The 22653-nt window shown below is 39.2% G+C and overlaps 1 protein-coding gene across 20 annotated transcripts in view; it reads left to right on the forward strand.

Moving 5' to 3' along the window:
• The window catches only part of KCNMA1 (potassium calcium-activated channel subfamily M alpha 1), a 718693-nt gene that overhangs the window by 460902 nt on the left and 235138 nt on the right, over window positions 1–22653 (forward strand). For all 20 annotated transcript variants that reach the window (XM_041748736.1, XM_041748737.1, XM_041748738.1 and 17 more), the window contains exon 6: window positions 15611–15686. In XM_041748736.1, the coding sequence (XP_041604670.1) occupies window positions 15611–15686 (76 nt within the window). The remainder of the gene's footprint in view (window positions 1–15610; window positions 15687–22653) is intronic.

Consider the following 22653-nt stretch of genomic DNA (forward strand, 5'->3'; position numbering starts at 1 on the left):
TTAAAAATCATAGTAAAAAAAAAACAACAACAGCAACAGAACATACAATTTTCCATCCTAACCATTTTTAAGTGCGCAGTTCGGTAGTGTTAGGTGTATCAGCATTGTTGTAAAAACAGATCTCCAGGGACGCCTGGGTAGCTCAGCGGTTGAGCATCTGCCTTCAGCTCAGGGCGTGATCCTGGGGTCCGTGATCAAGTCCCGCATTGGGCTCCCTGCATGGAGCCTGCTTCTCCCTCTGCCTGTGTCTCTGCCTCTCTCTCTCTCTCTCTCTCTCTGTTTCTCATGAATAAATACAATCTTAAAAAAAAAAAAAAAACAGATCTCCAGAACATGTCATCTTGTAAATCTGCAACTTGTTACCCATTAAATAACTCCCCTTCCCCTCACTCTGGTAACTACCATTCTGCTTTCCATAACCTACTTTAATTTAACACCATGTCATAAGCATTTCCCGGTTACATTATTCTCAAATTTGTATCATAAATACCTCATGGAGAAGATGGACGATATTGAAGAAAACCTATGTTTAGGTATTAAGCTTCCATTTGCTTTTCTTGTTTAATGAGTCGTTTTGCAATTAACATCTTTGTTTCTGTGGCATTTTCCCATATTTAAAAAAAATATTTCCTTAGGCTATATTTCCAGAAATGGAATTAGTTTGCTTCATAATGCAGAATAACTTTCCGAAAATGTTGAATCAATTGACAATTCCACCATTAAATTATAAGATCATCTCATTGTAGAGTCATCTCTAGGAGGTGAAGCTCAGATATACTGGTATTTAAGTAGAATAAACAATATTACTGTATTTTTTGTTAACTTGCATTTCTCTTATTTCAACCAAGTCTAATGATTTCTAATGGTTGTTTATTATTTCATGAGGTGTCTCTTTATAATTTTTTACCTATTTGTGAACTAGGGACAGGATATTTTCCATACATACTTTTAACATTACAAAGAGTTCATCCTTATTATATCATATCCTTGTTATAGCCTATTAAATTATTTTTCTTGTAGGTTATCATCTTCAGTACCATTTTTTTTGGCATACAGAATTTTGATATTTTTATCGTGGCTGATCTGATACTTAAAAATTTTTATGATTCCTTTCACATCTGAATTTAGAAATTCTTCCCCTCTGCAGAGAGGTAATAAATACATAATTACATTTTCCTTAGCCTTTCTATGGTTTGTTATTTGTATTTCATTTTAATTCATCTGAAATTAATTTAAATTATGGTATGAGATGGCTGTTTATATTGATTGCTGCTTTTTGCCAATTGTTCCGTCATGAATGCATAATGCTCATGTTCTTCTAATTTGTGATGACTCCCTTTTCCTATATTAAATTCTTCTCTATATAATGCAGTCTATTTTGCCTATCTTTTTTCTTAAGATTTTATTTGAGAAAGTAAGAGAGCACAACAGCAGGGAGGGCCAGGGAAGAAGCAGGATCCCCACTAAGCAAGAATCCTATGACCCTGGGATCATGACCTAAACAGAATGCAGACACTTAACTGTCTGAGCCACCCAGGCGCTCCTATTTTGCTTCTTTTTGTGACTTTCTTATTCTATTGACTTGTGGTAAATGGCTTCTATGATTTCTGCATTTTCGGATTTGGTAAAGTTTCCTTGTGCCCTAATACATGGTCAGTTTTTGTAACTATTCAGTAGTTGTTATTAAAGAATGTGTGTTCCTAGTTTAGCAAGTAATAGATGTGTCTGTCCATCCATTCCAGTATATAGCATCCAAATATATCCCAAGGAATTAAATGCTATACAAATATTCTTTATTTGTGCTTATTTTTTGGCTAGTTTCTGGAAAAGGAACATTAATGTCTCCCATTGTGCTGTGGCATTGCCATTTTTTTGTTTGGTGTATTTGTGTCATTTTCTGTTCTATCTCAAAGGTATATTCTTAGGTGTGTATAGTTTTATAGGTATTATCCTTCATTTGTTTCATAATTTTTCACAGTAGCTGCCACTTTATTTCATACCGTTATCACTTTGTTTGCTTCTCTTTTTGGTCAGTATTTAGTGCATATTTTTCAGCTTTTCATTTCTAATTTTTCTTTATACTTTGTTTTTGATGTGCTTCTTACAAACAGCATGCATCTGGAATGTGTTATTGATGGTTTTATACTATCTGAGAGTGTTTGTCTTTCAATAGATGAACTTAACTCATTTTATTTTCTTGTAATGACTAATATAATTCAGTTGTTTTTGCTGTAACAATAGTATTTTCTAATTAATATGCTTTTCTTCGGTTTCTTTTTTTCACAATTCTTTTCCTTTGGTTAGACGGATCCAATTTTTTGTTTTTTTTTTTTTCCCCTCTCAGATTTTGAATTTATAATTCTAAATATATTCTTAAGTTTTTGATACACAACCTTAAATTTTTCTGTTAATTAATAGTATCTTCCCCTTTGAATACCTGGCTGGCTCATTTTTAAGAGCACACAATTCTTGATCTTAGGGTTGATTGAGCCCCATGTTGGGTATAGAAATTACTTAAAATAAATAAACTTAAAAATAATCAATATCTTTCCTAGAAGCAGGATGAGAACTTTAGCATACCTTTCTTACCTCCACTGCTGCCTCCCCTCCATATCTACTTTCCATGTAGTATCATTCAGAAATTTTAAATTTGGGGTCATTGCTATTGTTTATTATGTTTTATAGTATTCAGTCAACACATAAACCAATCAACTACTTTTAACTCTTTTCCCCCATTGGTTCTTGTGTCTCACTTCTTTTGGATTTATTTTCCTTCCAGCTGGCTAAGTATATCTTTCTTGGTTCAAAATGATATCTCCTGTCATCCAGTGCAGCCAGGGGAATTCTGAAAATAATTTGATTCCCACTGCTTTGAGGGGATTATATCTTTACATTGATGTTCTGAAATGTCACCATGATATGTCTACAGTTGGGTCCTTGAAAACACGACCTGCTGGATACTTAACAGATCTTCCCAATCTGAGGATGCAGGTCATTCTTTTGGTCCAAGGAACCTGATTCTAATATTATTTTGAAATTTTCCTGCTTCCAGTTACCTTTACTTTCCCCTTCTGGAAATTCATTTAATAATATGTAATTTTACACACACACACACACACACACACACACACACACACTCCGTTACTTTATGTGCTATGCAAATGTGAAATTAGGTTTCTTAGCTCTGCCAAGTTAATGTCCAACCAAATATCCACTTTTCATCTACCAACATTTTGTGCTTTTCTCTTATGTGCTATTGTCTCTCTTCTATTCTTTTTGTCCTTGGGGGATTTTACCATTTCCCCCTTTTGTATTACTTTAGTGAGGCTTTGCGATAAAGCTATGTTTAACCAGAACTGTTATAGGTTTAACCAGAACCAGATTATTATAAAATAATAATCTAGATTATTATTTTAATCTACTGATGAATTACATATATATTGATATTTTGTGTATATTGGTATTTTATGTGGAATTATGGCATCTCTAACATTAGTGAGATTATTTTATTTTTGTGCTTTGAAAAGCCAGGTTGGTACTAGGTTGATTTGTTTTATAAAACAACTTTAGTAGTTTTCTGTCTTTTTCCTATTATGGGATAGTTTATAATTTCAATGAAATATAAATGTTTTATGGAATTTAATAATAAATTACATGATTGCAAAGTCTTTGAGGGGAACATTTAGTAGATTTTTCTATTTACATATCAATTATGATTCGGTAACAATTTTCCCGTTTTGGTCATATCAACTTTCAAGGTTTACTTTTTTTGGAAAGTTGTCCCCTATTATTGAGGCTTTCAGTTTTATTAGTATAGGATTGTGCGTGATTTTTTTTTATATTTGCTTCTTTATTGGTTAAGCCAGTACTTTATTTTATTTTGTTTTATTGTTGTTGTTTGACCTGATAAATTTGTTATCACTTTTACTCTTTATTGGTTTTCTGATTCTTCAGTTATAAACACTGAAATAGAAATCATCTACCTCCTCATGCTGTTAAGATGACTTTTTCCTCAAGATCTTAAGGTGAATGCATTTTTAAAAAGATTTATGTGTTTATTTTTAGAGGGAGAGTATTTGCATGCTCATGGAGGGGGGTGGAGGGGCAGAGGAAGAGGGAGAGAGAGAAAATCTTAAGCAGAGTCTCTGATAAGCAGGCTTGATCTCATAACCCGGAGATCTTGACCTGAGCCGAAATCAGGAGTTGAATGCTCAACCGACTGAGCCGCCCTGGAACCCTATGCTGAATGCATTTTTTATAGGTAATCTCTTATTATTCTATAGTTTTCTTCCAACTTCTAGTTAACAAGTATGCTCTTTAAAATTAATTTAATATAAGTAGAGAGGCAGCATGCTTAGTGGGTATATTAATGATTTTAGATTACTCAAGTGATTACTTAGGAAGGGGAAATTTGCTAACTATTTGAGGAAAAAAATAAAGCTTCATTCCATTGGCATACTATTGACCAAAATAAGTAAATACATCAAGATGGATTAACAAGGTTAAAAGAAGAAACAATCCTAAACCCGTGGTTCCCAAAGTTGGCTGCACTTCAGAATCATCTGGGGAGTTTAAAACATTCTGACACATTGTACCCCAGACCAATTAAATCTGAATGTATGGGAGTGGGAGGCCGGTATCAGTATTGTTTTAAAATCCCTGGCTGATTGCATTGGCAGCAGAGTCAGGGAACCACTGCCCTGCAGCCTTGTTTTCTCAAAGTGTGGTCTCTGATCAAGAGCATCTGCACCATGTTAGAGCCGGATGCAGAGTATCAGGTCCCATTTCAGACCCACTGAATCAGAACCTGAATATTAACAAAATCTAGGTGATTCATTTGCACGTGGAATTTGAATAGTGGGTGTCTTTTTTTTTTTTTTTTTTTTTTTTAGTGTTTAACGTGAACTTAAGTGTTTCCTTTTTTTTAATATAAATTTATTTTTTATTGGTGTTCAATTTGCCAACATATAGAATAACACCCAGTGCTCATCCCATCAAGTGCCCCCCTCAGTGCCCGTCACCCAGTCACCCCCACCCCCCGCCCACCTCCCCTTCCACCCCCCCTAGTTCGTTTCCCAGAGTTACGAGTCTCTCATGTTCTGTCTCCCTTTCTGATATTTCGAATAGTGGATGTCTAATGCAGGTGTAGCAAACTAGGCCCCTTGGACTATTTATATGAATAAAATATAATTGGAATATAGCCATGCCCATTCATTTGCGTACATTTACGGTAGAGTGGAAAGTTGTGAGAGATCCTAAAATATTTGCTATCTGCCCATTTTCAGAAAAAGTTTGCAGTGCTTCTCAGTGTGGATGGCTCCTTAGAATCATCTCAGCTCTTAGAACTCCCCCTGCCTGGCTGTACCCAGGCCCATGAAGTCAGAATAGATGCAGTTATGGTGTTTGAAATGTGCAGCCAAGGTTTAGAACGACTACCTTAAAGAGGAAATGTTACTGCATTAAAAAAAATCTGTTTTTATGTTGGAGGTGGCCATTGTTGAATATTAACAAAAAGAAACAGTGATAGAAGACTGATGTATCAGACCATCTAAACAACTTTAGAATCTGAAAAGAAAAAAAGAGGAAAAAAAACCCATCTTAAACAAAATTATAGATTTAGAAAAATCCTTTAAACAACATTGAAAGAAGAATGATGAACTATGGGAGATAATAGAGAGCGTAATGTCCTTAGTACAATAAAGCCCAGACACACAGATACACACACACACACACACACACACACACACACATCATTTATTTATTTTAGAGAGAGAGAAAGAGGGAGATTGAGAGATAGCATGAGTAGGGAGAGGGGCACAGGGAGAGGGAGAGTAAGTCCTCAAGCAGACTCCCCACTGACAGAGTCTGTCACAGGGCTTGATCCCAGGACCCTGAGATAATGACCGCAGCTAAAATCAAGAGCCATCCACTTAACTGACTGAGCCACTCAGGGACCCCAACAAAGCCTACATATATTAATAAGATGAAGACACAGGTCATCTGGCAAATGCCGCTATAAAGCACTTTAAAGTAGAAAATAAAATGACTAGTAATTATGTGAAAACACTTAAGTTCATTTGTTGACTTAGAAAAGAAACCTGAGGAGCAGCCCCCATGGCCCAGTGGTTTAGCGCTGCCTTCAGCCCAGGGCGTGACCCTGGAGACCAAAGATCGAGTCCCACATCGGGCTCCCTGCATGGAGCCTGCTTCTCCCTCTGCCTGTGTCTCTGCCTCTCTCTCTCTCTCTCTCTCTCTCTCTCTCCCCCTCTCTCTGTCTCTGTCTCTCATGAATAAATAAATAAAAATAAAATCTTAAAGAAAAAAAAAGAAAAAGAAAAGAAACCTGAAATAGTGATGAACTTCTACTTGGGGCGTTTCCAAAGGTGAGGCTCACTTTCCCTCCCACCCATACTTCCCCCTTGCCTTCTTTCTTTTATCACAGTGCTCAACCTGGTGGGGATGTGGGCAGATGACCATTTACATACTGGTAGAAATGCAAATTGCTAGCAGACTTTGGCAAGAGAATCTCAGTGTTGAAAGTGCTGACTTGAGCACTGATGTTTGCAATTGGAACTGACCACCACCTGAAGTCTGTGCCAGGGAATGGCTTACAAGCTTGGGCTTTGTGCAGGGAGACAAATCTGGGTTGAGACCTGGCTCTGTTGCTTACAAACTATCTGCTGGACACTCTATCTAGTCTATTTATCCTTAGCTATTTTCTTCTGTTGTCCTTGTAAACAATAATTAACGGTTTTGGTGTGCAAGAAGTAATTAAGAATAGTTGACAATCAATAATTATAGGTTTTATCATTGTCAACATCATCATTTCACCCATAATTTAAATATCAATAATGTATACCGTGTGTGTGTGTGTGTGTGTGTGTGTGTGTGTGTGTCTTTGTGGACTTTCTATTTTTCTTGTTGACTTTTCTGTTGAGTTGTATACAATCTTATACTTTTTAATTCTATGGTTTCATGTGATGAAATTACCATTTATTGAGTACCTCCAATATGCCTGCATTGTACTATCAAAATACTTATTCTTCTGGTACATAATCTCCAGGGTACTTCTTTTTTTAATTGAAGTATAGCTAACATATATTAGTTTCAGGTGTACAACATAATGACTTGACGGTTATATACATCATGAAATGCTCACCAGGATAAGTGTAGTTACCATCTGTCATCCTACAAAGTTATTACACTGTACTTTTCATCCCTGTGACTTATTTTATAACTAGAAGTTTATACTTCTTAATCTCCTTCACCTATTTCTCCAATCCCCACACCAATTCCCCTCTGGCAATTATCAGTTTGTTCTCTGTATTTATGAGTCTGTTTCTGTTTGTTTGCTTTGTTTTTTAGGTTCTGTGTGTAAGTGAAATTATGTTGTATTTGTCTTTTTCTTTCTGGCTTATTTCACTTAGCATAATACTCTCCATCTGTTGTCATGAATGGCAAGATTTCATTATTTTCCTTGGCTGAATTATATATATATATATATTTATATATATAGTATATATTATATACTATATATATAATCTGAGATGTGATATATATATGTATATACATATATATATTTATTCATCTATTAATGGATATTTCAGTTGCTTCCATATCTTGGCTACTGTAAATCATCCTGCAATGAACATAGAGGTACATGTATCTTTTCAAATTAGTGTTTTCATTTTCTTTGGATAAATACCTAGAAATGGAATTACTGGATTTTGTGGTATTTTTATTTTTGAGGAAACTCCATATTGTTTTCCACAGTAGCTACACCATTTTACATTTCCATCAACAGGGCATGAGGGTTCCTTTTTTCCCACATCCTTGCTAGTGCTTGTTATTTCCTATATTTTTGATTCTAGCCATTCTGGTAGGGTGAGATGATATCTCATTATGCTTTTGATTTACATTTCCCTAATGATCAGTGATGTTGAGTGTCTTTTTATCTCTATGTCTTCTTTGGAAAAATATCTATTTAGGTCCTCTGTTCATTTTTTAAGTAAGATTATTTGTTTTCTTGGGTGTTGAGTTATATGAGTTCTTTATGTATTTTGGATATTAACCCCTTTCAGATATATCATCTGCAAATATCTTCTCCCTTTCAGGAGGTTTTTGTTGTTGTTGTTGTTGTTGTTGTTGATGATGATGATGGTTTCCTTATCTGTGTAAAGAGCTTTTTAGTTTGATATAGTCCCAATTGGGTTTTTTTTTTGTTTTTTGTTTTTTTTTGCTTTTGTTTCCCTTGTCTGGGAAGACATATCCAGAAAAATATTGCCAAGACTGATGTCTAAGAGATTACTACCTAGGTTTTCTAATAGGAGTTTCATGGTTTCAAGTTTTACATTTTGGTCTTTAATCAGTTTTGAATTTATTTTTGTGTATGGTGTAAGAAAGTGGTCCAGTTTTATTTCTTTTCATGTAGCAGTCCAGATTTCCCATGCACCATTTATTGTGGAGACTGTCTTTTCCCCATTGTATATTCTTACCTCCTTTGTTATAGATTAATTGACCATATATGCATATGTTTATTTCTGAGCTCTCTATCCTGTTCCATTAATCTCTGTGTGTTTTTATGCTGGTATCATACTGTTGTGATTACTAGAACTTTGTAGTATATGTTGAAATCTGATATTTTGGTACCTCAAGCTTTGTTCTTCTTTCTCAAGATTGTTGTGACTATTCAGGGTCTCTTGTGGTTCCATACAAATTTTAGGATTATTTGTTCTAGTTCTGTGAAAAATACTATTGATGTTTTGATAGAAATTGCACTGAATCTGTGAATTGCTTTGGGTAGGATAGGCATTTTAACTATATTAATTTTTCCAATCCATGAGCATGGAATATCTTTCCATTTATTTGTGTTGTCTTCAGTTCCTTTCATTAATATCTAATAGTTTTCAGAGGAGAGGTCTTTCGCATCCTTGGTTAAACATTTATTCTTTTTGATGCAATTGTAAATGGGATTGTTAATTTCTCTTTCTGCAATTTCAGTAAAATATGTGACACAATAGATGTCTGTATATTGATTTTGTATTCTATAACTTTACTGAATTCATATATTAGTTCTAACAGATTTTTAATGAAGTCTTTAGTGTTTTCTATGTATAGTAGTAGGTCATCTGTAAGTAGTGACAGTTTTACTTTCTCCTTACCAATTTAGATGTCTTTTATTTCCTTTTCTTGCCTTATTGCTATGGCTAGGACTTCTAGTACTATATTAAATAAAAGTGATGGAGTAGACATCCTTGTCATCTTCCTGATCTTAGGGGAAAGGCTTTCAGCTTTTCACGGTTGAGTATCATGTTATCTGTGGGTTTGCCATATATAGCCTTTATTATAATGAAGTATTTCATTATAATGAGGTATTTCTCTCTATACCTGCTTTGTGGAGAGCTTTTATCATGAATGGATGTTGAATTATTTTTAATGGTTTTTCTGCATCTATTGAGACAATCATATCATTTTTATCTTTCATTTTGTTAATGTGATATATCATGTTGATTGATTTATGGACAGTGAACCATCCTTGGAATAAATCCCAGTTGATCATGGTAAATAATCCTTTTTGTATTTTTAAATATGGTTTGCTAATATTCTGTTGAGGTCTTTTGCATCTAGGTTCATCAAGGATATTGGTATGTAATTTTCTTTTTTTGTATTATCTTTTATTTTGTTATCAGGGTAATGCTAACCTTGAAGAATGAACTTGGAACCATTCTTTCCTCTTCTATTTTTTTGGAATAGTTTGAGAAGGATAGTTATTAACTTTTCTTTCAATGTTTGGTAGAATTCACCTGTGAAGCCATCTGGTCCTGGATTTTTTGTTGGGAGTTTTTTCATTACTGCTTGAATTTTGTTACTAGTAATCGGTCTATTCTGATTTTCTATTTCTTCCCTATTTAGTCTTAGAAGACTATATGTTTCTAGGAATTTATCCATTTCTCTTAGGTGGTCCAGTTTGTTAGCCTATAATTTTTCATAGTAATATTCTTTGTATTTCTGTAGTATCGGTTGTAACTTCAACACTTCCTTTTTTTTTTTTTTTTTGGTTAAAGTTTGCTTATTTTTTAGTAATTTCTATACCCAAGGGGGGTTTCAAACTCATGATACCAAGGTCAAGAGTTGCATGCTCTTCTGACTGAGCCAGCTAAGTGCCCCCCTCTTCATTTTGTATTTCATTTATTTGCATTCTCTGTCTTTCTCGCCTCCTTTCCCCACCCCCAGCCCTGTCTTTCTCCATGAATTTGGATAAAGTTTATCAATTTTGTATATTTTTTCAAAGAACTAGCTCTTAGTTTCATTGAACTTTTCTATTTTTCTATTTAGTCTCTTATTTCATTAATTTACACTCTGATCTTTATTATTTTCTTCCTCTACTAATTTTGGGCTTTTTTGTTTTTCTTCTTCTAGTTCCTTTAGGTGTAAGGTTAGATTGTTTATTAGAGATATTTCTTGTTTCTTGAGATATGCCTGTATGGCTATACACTTCCTTCTTAGAGCTGCTTTTGCTGCATACCAAAGATTTTGAACCTTTGTGTCTTCAAGGTATGACCTGAGAGATGAAGGTACTAAGACTAGGTGGAGAGCTGTGGTACAGTTGCAACAGAGGCTTAGCCAAGGTCTTGTAGAGCTCTACAGCTGGATGGCTCTTTAGGATTGTTCCCAGATGGAGGCAGGGCAGCAAGTCTTGTTACCACATGTACTGGTCACTGGGGACCATCCCTGGCCAGGGCATAACCTTAGGTGAGACCTCTTCAGGAGTCAGGGAAGCATAAAGATCTCTGAAGAAGGGACCTGGCTGTGCCTCACAACATCCACTATAGATCATGTGTGTTATTCATTCAATGTAGTCTCAAATATCATTTAGATGTGTTTTATTTAGGATTCTTATAGTTAGTGTGTGAGCTTATCTTTGTTCCCCCAATATAATTCCAGCTTTCTAAACCAACGCAGAGTATGGAAAACGAGGGAACAGTCCATTTTAATTAGTTGACTATATAGTAGAGAGGTTTATTATTTCTTAATATTTAAAGGAACTCACCTGAACTGACCTGGATCTTTGTGGGGGCATAATTCATGGTTTTGGTACACACACATTTTCTTCTTTACAACTTTGTTATAGTCATTTTAAATTTTCCTAGAATACCATTTTATTTCAGAGATTTAAAGTTATAGGGAATAAATGATAAGAATACAGTATTATGAAGCAAAGAAGATGAATGATTTTTCAGTTAGACATAGCCCATCCGGGATCCCTGGGTGGCGCAGCGGTTTGGCGCCTGCCTTTGGCCCAAGGTGCGATCCTGGAGACCCGGGATCGAATCCCACGTCGGGTTCCCGGTGCATGGAGCCTGCTTCTCCCTCTGCCTTTGTCTCTGCCTCTCTCCCTCTCTCTGTATGACTATCATAAATAAAGAAAAATTTAAAAAATATATTTAAAAAAAAAAAAGACATAGCCCATCCCACCTCTCCCTTTCCCTGGTCTCCTTTATGTAGTTTGAGTTTCCATCTGTTCTTCTTTAGGACTTCTCTGGAAGAGGGACCATTGGTTAAGGCTCTTCCCTGGTTAGGATGCTTTAGATTTCCTGTGGGTGTCAGTCCTCACCTCTTAGGTGAGCCCTCAGTGCTCATGACTTTTCTCTTTAAGAAGCCCTGGATGGTCTCAGAGTTCTGAATGCAGAACATGTACCCTTTAACTATCTGCTCATTCTTTTTCAAAAGGATGATTCATTGATTCAGTTCAAGTGGGTATTTATAGAGCACTCACTTTATTCTGGACATTAATTAAGGTATATGAAATAAAGCCATGAGCAACGAAGACACTAGTTCCTCCCCTCTTTGAGCTGATGGTATAGATTAGGAGTCAGAAAGTAAATCACTTGAGTAAGTAAGACCTGAGTGCTTTCTCATGCCGTGGGGAAAAGTAAAGTTGGTACAAGGAGTAGGAGTTTGGGAGGCGGAGAAGAAGAGAGCTTGAAGTTTGGGTGGAGAAGCCAGGGCAGGTCTCACTGAGGTGGCTGCATTCAGGACACACCTGCAGGAGGTATGGGAGCGCATCCCCTGGCCATGTGAGGAAGAGCACTCTGGGCCGAGAGCAGGTGCAAGATCCCGAGGCAGGAGCATGCCTGTCCCAGCAGAGATGGACCACGGAGGGAGGCAGCGAGGAAGGAAGGAGAATAATATCAGGAGCAGGAGGAGGCCATCAGATCCAAAAGGAAATGGCGGGGGCGGGGGGGGGGGTGTTGCTTTAGGTCTTTGGAATACTTTGACTTTTACTCTGTGTGAAATGGGGACGTTGGAGGATTTTGAGCAGAGGAGAGGCGTGATCTATTTTACTTTTTGAAAGGTTAAAAAAACTGGCTGCTGTGCTGAGAATAGGCCAGCAGGGTCCAGGCAGGAAGCAGTTAGGGAGCTGCAGGGCATGTGGTTCAGATGACCATTTCTCCAGTCAGTTTGGCTTGATCTAAGGATAAAATGTAGACTGCTTTTTTTTTTCTTTTTAACCCACACAAACCTGCCACTTGCATTAGTGAAAGACAATGCCATGAAAATGACACGCACAAGGCAGTCAAATAAAGGTCACTGTCGCGGAAAGTCATTCCTGCCTCAACCAGGGTCGCTTTTGCTGGGGAGACATAGCTCTTTCTTGTCTCCATCCTGGAAAAACTGTTTTCCTAAGAACCAGCTTTTCTCTCCTGTACATTATTAATCTTCTAATGTCTCCCTGCTTTTTTGTTGACTAAGTGCTCAGAGCTAGGTCTACAGTTTACCTCCAGCATGAGTACAGGACCTATGGTGCCTGCATTCACTGTGTTTCCCACCCTTATTTTCAAACAGACCCATTAAAAGAGAAGCTTTTTTTTTCTATTTTTCTGAGTCACTTTAAAATATGGGAAGCTACAGACAAGTAACATGTACACAATATCACCTACAGTAAAAAGAAAGAAAGAAAAAAGAAAGAAATCCAGCTCAAAGTTTGGGTCATTTGTATTCCAGCTTTGTTTCCACAAGTGAAAAACTACATATATGTATGCAAATATATATATATATATATACATATATATATATATATATATGTATATATATATACACATACATACACACACATTGGATTGGATTCCCAGGATTTTCAGGCTAAAACAGCGGCTAATACATCACTAAAGCATCCTTATATATCCTGACTCCTTTCAGTGTCGCCAGTCTTCTTCTTCGAGTTTCTAAATGTGTTACTTTTATCTCCCAGCAGTGTGTGCTGATGGTCCTGGGCTGAGACCAGCCATCCAGGGTGGACTGGATGCTTAGGACTAACAATAGAGTTTATTAAAAATATATCTCCCAGCCCCTGCTACTCATTTTGATTTTTTTTAAGATTTTACTTATTTATTTGATACCGAGAAAGAGCACAAGGAGGGGGGGGGTGGCAGGCAGAGGGAGAGGGAGAAGCTGAGAGGGAGCCCTATGATGATGACATGGGGCTCGATTCCAGGACCCCAGGATCATGACCTGAACCAAAGGCACATGCTTAACTGACTGAGCCACTCAGGTGCCCCTCATTTTGATTTAATACAGTTTGAGAACTTTGAAAATATTTTGCATACACAATATATTTCCCAGGATCCTGGGTTTTTTAAGACCTTTTTTTTTGTGTCTCTGTTGTTGCACAAGTGCTTGATGGGCATCAAAGTTGTGGGCCAGATTCTCCTTGTCTAAGATTTCTGAGTGTTGCCCATTGTCATCCACACATACTGTCACATCATGGGGTCTTTGTGGTGTTCGTGGTGACCCTCGCCCCAGCCTGACACTGTTTTTTAATTTATATTAATACTTAATATTTGAAGAAAAACAAAGGCAGGTACTTCTTGGCATGAGTTTCTAAGAGCTCGTCGTTCGTTTTGCTACTTAATCTTGAGTCCTTTTTTCCTTTCTAGAAAGTTCTTTTTGATTTTGTCCCAGCCATTACTTATGACCTACAAATTGTTTGTACTTCCCTTGGAACATGTTTTATTCATAGGCTGGATTTCTGTGATCTCCCCTCCATTTCCATTTTTTTAGATTTCATCCTTTTTTTCTCCCTTTTCTTTACGTTCTCTGGCTTCTGGGATTACTCCTCAGTTTTGTTCTCTGTGGCATTTGGCTGCGTTAAGTGAACCTTTCATCAGTTCTGTTAGGACTGTGTTTTGGCTCCTGGGCCTTCAGTTCATCAATATCCCTTCTCATCTCTGTGCTTTCTGGTTTAATAAAAGTAATATAAATATCATTTGGCATAGAAGGCCAACGTCTTCTGAGAAAATCTTCTGTTCATGAAGGTAAATCCCTTTTAGATAAGAAATTTCCCTTTCAAGCTATTATCCCTTTCTCCTTCTTGTGCAGTGGGATTTGTGTTCCCCTCTTGGGCTTTGTGTTAGTCCCTCATTGTCCCCCTTAATGCTTGAACAAGGCGAAATCTAGCCAGGCCCAATGTGGAGCTGTACAGTGAAAGCTACCCGTCTATCTCCATTCCTTGATCCATTGCAGTGACTCTGCCACCTTTTCCCCATCACTTCTACCTCATGTACAGGGGCCCGAGTAGAGTCTTACCCACTGGCTAAGAGCGGCCTATCAACAACATAGCTCGCTCTGTGCCTCTGTGTGTAGTATTCCACTAAGTGGCACAGCAGGGGGGGAGGGGGCATTGACAAAATGCTTCCAGAAAATCTGTAAGAGAAAATCCCCTTAGCAAAGGGTGTAATATTGAAAATATCTCAAAGCTGTGATGATCAGTATTTTGTAAGTAATTCTCTTACACGATGGCCAAGCATGAAAGCCCCATGAGTGACTCAGAATGTTTTTTGGCTCATAAATTTGATCTCAACAGAAATATATTTTACCCTGGGCTATTAAAACAAAGCAGTAATTTGTGTTTTCTCTAGTCCTTGATTGTGTCTTCCTTCCTGGTACCCATCTCTCTTCTGCTGTCTAGAAATGCTGGCTTTTGGTTTCTATTCAGCAGAGGTTGCCAATTTAGAAAGGACAAACATTTATCTTGACACTTAGTAAAAGTGGAAATATATATACTTTGGCTTCTGAGGTTATGGGGTATGAGATCTTACTGATCTGAATTTTTTTTTTTTTTTGGTTGGGAGAAAAATATAGAAGTTTTCTAGAAAACAGATAACACCATGGACTATACTCTTCATTTTATCAGCTGAAGATAAAGTTGAAAAAAAGAACAACTCATAAGACATCAGATTTGTTCCTAATCTGCTCTTAGCATAAAGGTTACCCTGCCCTATTCCCAGTATTTTTCAGAGACAAAAATCCTCTCAAAAAAGTAGGTAACTTAGAAACAGAGCTTTAAATCTGGAATGGACAAAGGCTTTCCCCACCAGACCTTCCTCTGTAGTGGCTCAAAACAGGCCTCCTTTAATGAGAAAGTTTACCAGTGGAGATTGAACCAGTCAAGAATCAGAATGAAGGACTATGTCAAAGGTACTGGATGGTTTAATCTTCTGCAAGAACTTCATATCCCTTCAACCCTGGCAGCTGTAGATCAAATGGCAGAGTGTGAACATTAAAACCACGCAGTGAGAATAATGTGTCTCTATTTCATTTCTCTTTCCAGGTTTGAGATTTTTAAGAGCTCTCAGACTGATACAGTTTTCAGAAATTTTGCAGTTTCTGAATATCCTTAAAACAAGGTAAGATGTTCTTATTCACATTTTTAACTCGTTCCACGCCCCCCCTCAATGCCAACTTGTAAATATCAGATGTCTTTGTGTCTTTGTTTTCATCACTGTAGAGTGAGAGTTCTGTTAGTCTCAGAAAGAGGGATCTAACACCGAGATCTGGAGAAAGCCCAAAATAGGGCCTGGGTCGCTCTCTTCTGCAGGACTGGGGACACTTTGCTAAGCAGAGAAAGAGCTGCGCATGTGGAAAAGTAGACAGTTTTGGGGTGCTGTGTGGGTTGCTTGGAAATCAGCTGCAGCATCCTGGAGAGATGGTGCCTGGTGGATGAGGGATCGAGCAGCTCATTGATTGGGAAATCCTTGCTCCCAGGTTCTAAATCGCCCCTTTATTACATCACTAAATAAGAAATTGAACCTGAACGTAAAAGCAATGGAAGCGGTGCTCTTTGAGAGGCAATCACAGACCTCATACGGCAAACAGAAAATCATTTCATTTCAAAGTACATTTTAGATGTTCACTTTATAGCCAGTGTAGTCCCTGGGGCTTGCTCTGTGAATTGCCTTTTGGGGAATACCTAAAAACCTCCTGCCGAATGCACCATGACTACTTCTGTTAACTGTGTTATGATCTGGAAAACACTACTGGACCAGGAGGAAAAATCCCCCCGAGATCCCTTTCCTGATGACCTGCGGGTTTGCAGAGCTGGCCTGAAACCAGGCTGCCTTGATGAATAAACTAATAAAAGAGGTTAGACGTCCTCTAATGGAGAATAAGTACAGGCCATAAATTTCTCTTATAGGAAATTACACTTTAAGAAGCTCACTGCTAATGTTCCATTTCCTCTGAGGTTGACGTGTTTGATAAATGATTAAAAACAGGACACTTCTGGATTTTGTGATTTATAATTAATACACCTGCATTTGGGGGGCCTTGGGTTCCACATTGTTTGAGCTGGGACTCAGCTTCCCGAACCTGTCACACCTAACAAATATGACAGGCTATTGGCCTCCCTCTTTGGGGTTCGTGTTTTACGTTTTATTTATTTCTTTTATTTTGGTTTGTTCTAATTCCATCTTGCTTTCTCCTCGCTAACTTCTCATTTGTGTGCATGTGGGATAACTTTGCTTTCTGTTAACCAAGTTAAAAACCCAATGAGCGTCTCTCTACTCAGCAGGAGTCCCATCTAGTGTGTCTCACTGCTCTGCACTTTCATTAGCCTGGGGTCAGCATTTATGAATGTTCCATTTAATAGTATGTAATATTATTAATATAGAGCGAATATTATTATTCTTTGTATTCTTCTGAGTGACAGTAACCCTTTTCTTTTTTTCTTTTGACTCTTTCTACCTTTTTAATAGCTCTTCTGTGCAATGGACTCACATTACTCTTGAAATTAAAATGATCAATAAGCTAGCAACTCTCCATATTTACCAATGTCATAATTGCTCCACTCAAAGATATTTTTGAGGGTAGAACTGGTGTGTACCCAGGGGCCAAGCAGAGGGAGTGTATTTAAGAGACACATGTTTTTTTCTAGTGGGGGAAGGTATTACGTGGAGTCAATACTCTTGAACATGGTATAGGGTCCCTCATTCCCTGTTTTGTGTTTACATCATAAATTTGGGGGATTTGAATCCTCTGACACCAGTGTTTTAAGAATGTGCCACTAGTCCAAAGAATAATGTGGAAAGAAAACTGTGTTCTATTTTACTTGCATTCCATATGGATCCTTTTTTGGACTTGGGAGAACGATAAGCCAAGTAGATAAAAAAATCTTTTCCTGGGCTTTTATGAAGAGACCCACCAATTCCCCATTCCTTGGAGAAGATTCCTTTCCTTTAGGTGCAGGAAAAAGCACTCACATCCCTGGTGAACTGTCCACCTGCTAGGTCTAGTTAGAGTGGTTCATTCTCCCAGTGCACAGGGGAGAGAGTCAAAGCAGCCAGCTGGGGAAAGAGGTGACTAGAAATTAGGAGAGAGTAGCCTTAGGGAGGAGTCGTGGGGTGGCAGGCTGCTGGGTGTCTGCTGTCCTGAGGCCCAAACAGCATTTGCCCGGCACCCCCACTTCTCACTCAGTTCAACGCTTTCTATGGTAGAGGGGGTTTTCATCACAACCCCACAACTTGGATTGTCCCAGTTCCTCTTGCTTATGTGGGTGACTGAGTTAATTCAACAAGCCTGACTTGAGTGTACATTCCTACCAGCAGCTGGGTGGGTGCTGGGGTAGCATCCTGCTACCAGAGAGCACAAGAGGAAGGGGGCCAGCCAGCAGAACCCGTGTGCTTGGTGCTGGTGCTGGGGCACAGGTACCTTCGGGGGAGGGGTGCTGCTGGATGGGGGAGGTGAGGCATGGAGGAGAGGAATGAAACCAAGCTTTACGTGAGTGCCGGTTAGTCAGGACTCTTCAAAGAAAAGGGTTTGTCTTAGGGAAGTTTCCTAGAAAACTAGGTGTTGTCCATGTGGGGCTGGCTTGGGCCTGTGAGGGTCAGGGAGGGTGGTGCCGACCTCCAATCACAGAAGTTGAAAATGCACGCAGGTGAGAGAACATGCTCCTTGGGGGAGCTCTGAGTAATCCTGTGCTCCAGGATACTGGGGGCTTTGTGCTGGGAAGCAAAGACGACATTAGGAGGTCAGGCTAGGCCCAGATCCTAGGCATAGAAGAATTGACTTAATTCTAAGAACTCTAGAGGCTTTAGAACAACTGTCTGAGCCTATTCTCTGGATGTTTTTCCTTTGTGCACCTCTGAGCCCAGATCCTGAATCCTCTGATGCAGAGAATTGGAAGCCTTGGTTTTTGTAGGGCTTTGGATGCAGAGCAACTTTCCAGTGACTCCTCTGTTCTCTGCTGTGTTCACAGAGACCTTCCAGGAGGCTGGGTACAGCCCTGTAATCATCTTTAGGGGGGATTTTGTCTGGCTTTCTCGGGTGGCCAATCCCCCATCAATCTGGCATTACACAGGGATAGAGACGTTGCAAATGTGATTTGAAATAATGATTTGAAATTGCAGTTTCATTTTCTGTTCTTTGGCTGCTTTGCTTGGCAAAAAGCTGGAAGTAGCAGAGCAGAGACATATATGGGGGGGGGGGGTGGAGAATTAAGTGGGCAGCAAAGAAAACCAGAGTGGACAAGATGACACAGAAAACAGATGAAAGAAACAAGTCATCTTGCAGATGGGACAGCACCAGAGTCATTCCTTAAATTCTCAACCCACAGGGGGACCTACCATGTCTGGAAGATGGCCTATTAGAGGGGACACGGTCCCTTCCATGTCATTGTCTGAACTTCTGGTGGTGCCTCAGTGGCCCTACAAACTGGCAGGCAGACTCACAGTTGAGAGGACACTTACCCTACACTCAGAGCAAAATAAGCAGCTTGGTTTTCAAGGCCATCATTCCACATCTTATTGGGTATATACATGTTGATGATGAAAACGTGGGTCATCCAATAATTTGTTTTAAATGGCAATAGCCATTTAAATGATGTGCTCTCTGTCTCCCTAAAACAAAATAATTATAGTAAGATAGACTATGCTCATTGTAAACATTTCAACAATATAGAAAAGCACAAAGGATAAAGTAAAACTTCCCCAACCCCACCTACAGTTGAGACAAACATGACTAATATTCTCCTGTGTCACTTTTATTCCCTGCATAGTATTCCATGACACGTGTGCACCATCATGTACCTAACCCACACATTTTGGGGGGATGAGTAGAGAGCTAAAGACACTCTACTACAAATAAGACCTCGGAAATGGCTCTCATATTAAGTTCTTTAAAAAGAGTGTTCATTATGGAGATGGCAAGGGAGTGTCCAGGTGGAGGCCACACCCGATTTATCCATCATGGATTTAACTTATCCATCATGGATTTAACTCAGGGAGCGAGAGGGACTCCCTGAAGTGTTTAAGTAGGACAGGAACATGGTCAGATTTGATTTTTAGAAAGATCTGCTAGTCCACCAATTGTGTGATGGGTTTGATGCATCTAAGACTGGAGACCAGTGAGGGCAGCTGCCCAGGAAGGCGGTATCAGGAAATGGCCTTGAACTGTGCAGGTCAGGGTGGAGCAGGAGGGGTGCAGAGGTTTTTCAGTGGTAGATTGACAGAACCTGATTTTCCTCACAGTTCAGACCATTCATCTCAATGTGGTATCATCTAGTTGACTTTTCAGGGGTGGCTGTCTTACATCTATCCAGCAAAGGTAACAATAAAACAAAATAAAGGCACGGACATCTGGCTATACCCTCAGCCATAAAGGAGGAAAATAGTGGACAAGCCCGACAGGGACAGATTTGCCCCCCGCCTTTTTTTGTAGACGACGGATGACATTTTCCAGTGTGAACCCAAACATGTCTTGTTAAATACGATGAGAGCAAAGATGGCTTGCACTAGCTCTAGGTTTGTAGCTATACTTTCAGAAAGAGACAGATTTTCTCTCTTCCCGTATTTGCATGGTCCCGGAAAGGTCTCTGATCTACAGGGACGGAAAGACATCCGTGCCTGCCCTTGGATAATTCACTGTATCCAGTAATGGAAGTTTCTCTAGTGGCTATTGAGAACTCGTGAGCTGGGGACCCAGAAATGATAACGGACAACATGAAAATGATTCTCTTTGGAGGAGTTAGGTTCTCATGATAGAGTCCCACTCCATCCCTCCCTCAAGGCATGGGAAAGGGGCATGAATCTGAATGGTTCCAATCATTCTAACCTTGGGGAAGGTCACATTTGGCTCAGACCCATGGCCTTGGCTGTGAACCTATGCCTATTTCCAGTGGCCCTTTTTGCTGTGCCAAGGATGCAAACTCACCCCTGCTACCCATTCCCTCCTCTCAAGGAGCCCTGTGCAACCTGGTGAGGTTCAAATTTCAGAGTATGGAGAAAGTCCACTAAGAGTTAATCTTGCGTCTTTTCCACAGAGCTTTTAGATGATTGCCTGGTTGTACAGTTTAATTTGGAAAGCAAATTCCTAATACTAGCGATCTGTAATCATGCTAATGCCATAAAAATAATCAGATTTCAGTGCTGAATATGGACTCTTTCAGCAACAATGATGAACTGTTCTATGCACAGTGAGAACTCCCTTAAGCACTATTAATATCATTATGACAATCATTTGGAAATTAATAATCATCATTTTTGGTTGTTTTTCCAAAGCACCAAGAGGCTCAAAGGCTGCAATAGTTTTAATATCTCAATAGGGCTTCCCATGGTGATTGGTGGGGCACTGCTTTGTTCAGATTCCAAGGATCTGGGAGTATGTAAGTGAATCAGCTTGATATTTAATTATCCTTTCAGAAAATGAATAATGCATATTTTCCTCGACTTACAATGGAGTTACGGCTGGAGGAACCCACTGTAAGTCGAAAATATTTTAAGTCAAAGATGCACTCAATACACCTGACCTCTTAAACATCATAGCTTAGCCTACCCCACCTTAAATGTGCTCAGAACATTTAAATTAGCCTACACCTGGCCAAAATCCTCTAACACAAAGCCTATTTTATTATAAAGTGCTGAATATCTCACATAATTTGTTGAATTCTCTACTACTGCCGGTGAAAAACAGAGTGGTTGCATATCGGTTGTTTGTTCTCATGATCACATGGCCAGCTGGGGGCTGCAGCTCATTGCCACTGCCCAGGATCACAAGAGAAATCATGCTGTATATCACTAGCCTGAGAAAAGAACAAAATCCAGAACTCAAAATCTAGTTTCTCTGAATGCATGTGGTTTTCACACCATTGTAAAGTTCAAAAATTGTAAGTTGAACTACTGTTAAGTCAGGGACTATATGTACATGCTTCTCTGAGATCTCTCCCTTGGTGCCCAGCTCCCTGTTCCTCATCTGCTTCTTACTTTCACACCTTGGAGGACCCACAAGGCAGAGGCTCGGAGGTTTTGCTGTAGTTCAGCTTCCCACTGAGACACTAGTTGGGAGTAGGACATAGTGATGTTCCAGCCACAACAATGTTCAGTTCACTGATCCCCAGAGTTGCTTCTCCTAATGGCTTGTTGGGTGGATGTCTTATATCTATGAGTTTTATTTCTGCTCTGACAGTCTCTGGTTGTGTGTGGGGAGAACACTCTGGAAGTCCAGTGTGTAGGCCTCTGGGGCTGACAGGCTGCTCCAGGAAACAGAAAGGCAAGAGTTATAGTATCTTTCTTCTCTCAGGAGGGGTGTAAAGAGAAGATTTTAAACATTATTTTGGTCAGCTGGTGATCTCCATGTACAGCTATAGAAACTACTTAGAGGTGGTTACATGACCCAAGGTAGCATCTGGAAAAAGGGACAAAGGCCAGGATTTAGCAGATCTGTACTTGCCTTTGTAAATGCCAGGTCCATCCATCCAGAACTTGCAGAGCCATGGAAGTAATCATCCTGTCGTGCACAGTTGGTGGTGGTACAGGATCTGCTCTCTTTTCTTAGATGGAGATCATCCCAGACTTACTTTATAGACCTGATCAATTGCTAGATTCTCCGAGAGATCATTTTGGATAATCAACCCCTTCTGTTGCAAGCAGATGGCTTTAATTGTGAGTGACAGAGTGTACTTTGAACCAGCCTTGGTAATGACTGGGATTTAAGACAGAATCGGACATGTCTGGATCCAGGGGTTCAGATTCTCTCATCAGGATTCTGCTTCTCTCTTCATCTCTTTTAGGTTCCATTCTCAGGCGGGCTTTCTCCAGGGCAGATGGCCTTCTAGACTTATATTTTTTTGTGCCCAAATCTCAGGAGGAGATAGATTCTTTCTCTCCCACTCAGTTCCCAAGCAATGTCTCTGATAAGCCCGACTTCATAGTCCTTTAGAGCCAAGAGTTCCTCCAGCAGCCAGTGTGGCTCAGGCCACCCAGACAGAGGGAGAGGTGGGAACTTGTGAGTGACATCCCACCTAGGTTAGAGGCTGAGGATGGAGCTGTCCTTGAGGAAGGGATGTCAGACCCACCCAATAGAAACAGAGCTCTGTACTGCTTC

Source organism: Vulpes lagopus, chromosome 3 (genome assembly GCF_018345385.1).
Source record: "Vulpes lagopus strain Blue_001 chromosome 3, ASM1834538v1, whole genome shotgun sequence".
NCBI classification, from domain to species: Eukaryota; Metazoa; Chordata; class Mammalia; order Carnivora; family Canidae; genus Vulpes; species Vulpes lagopus.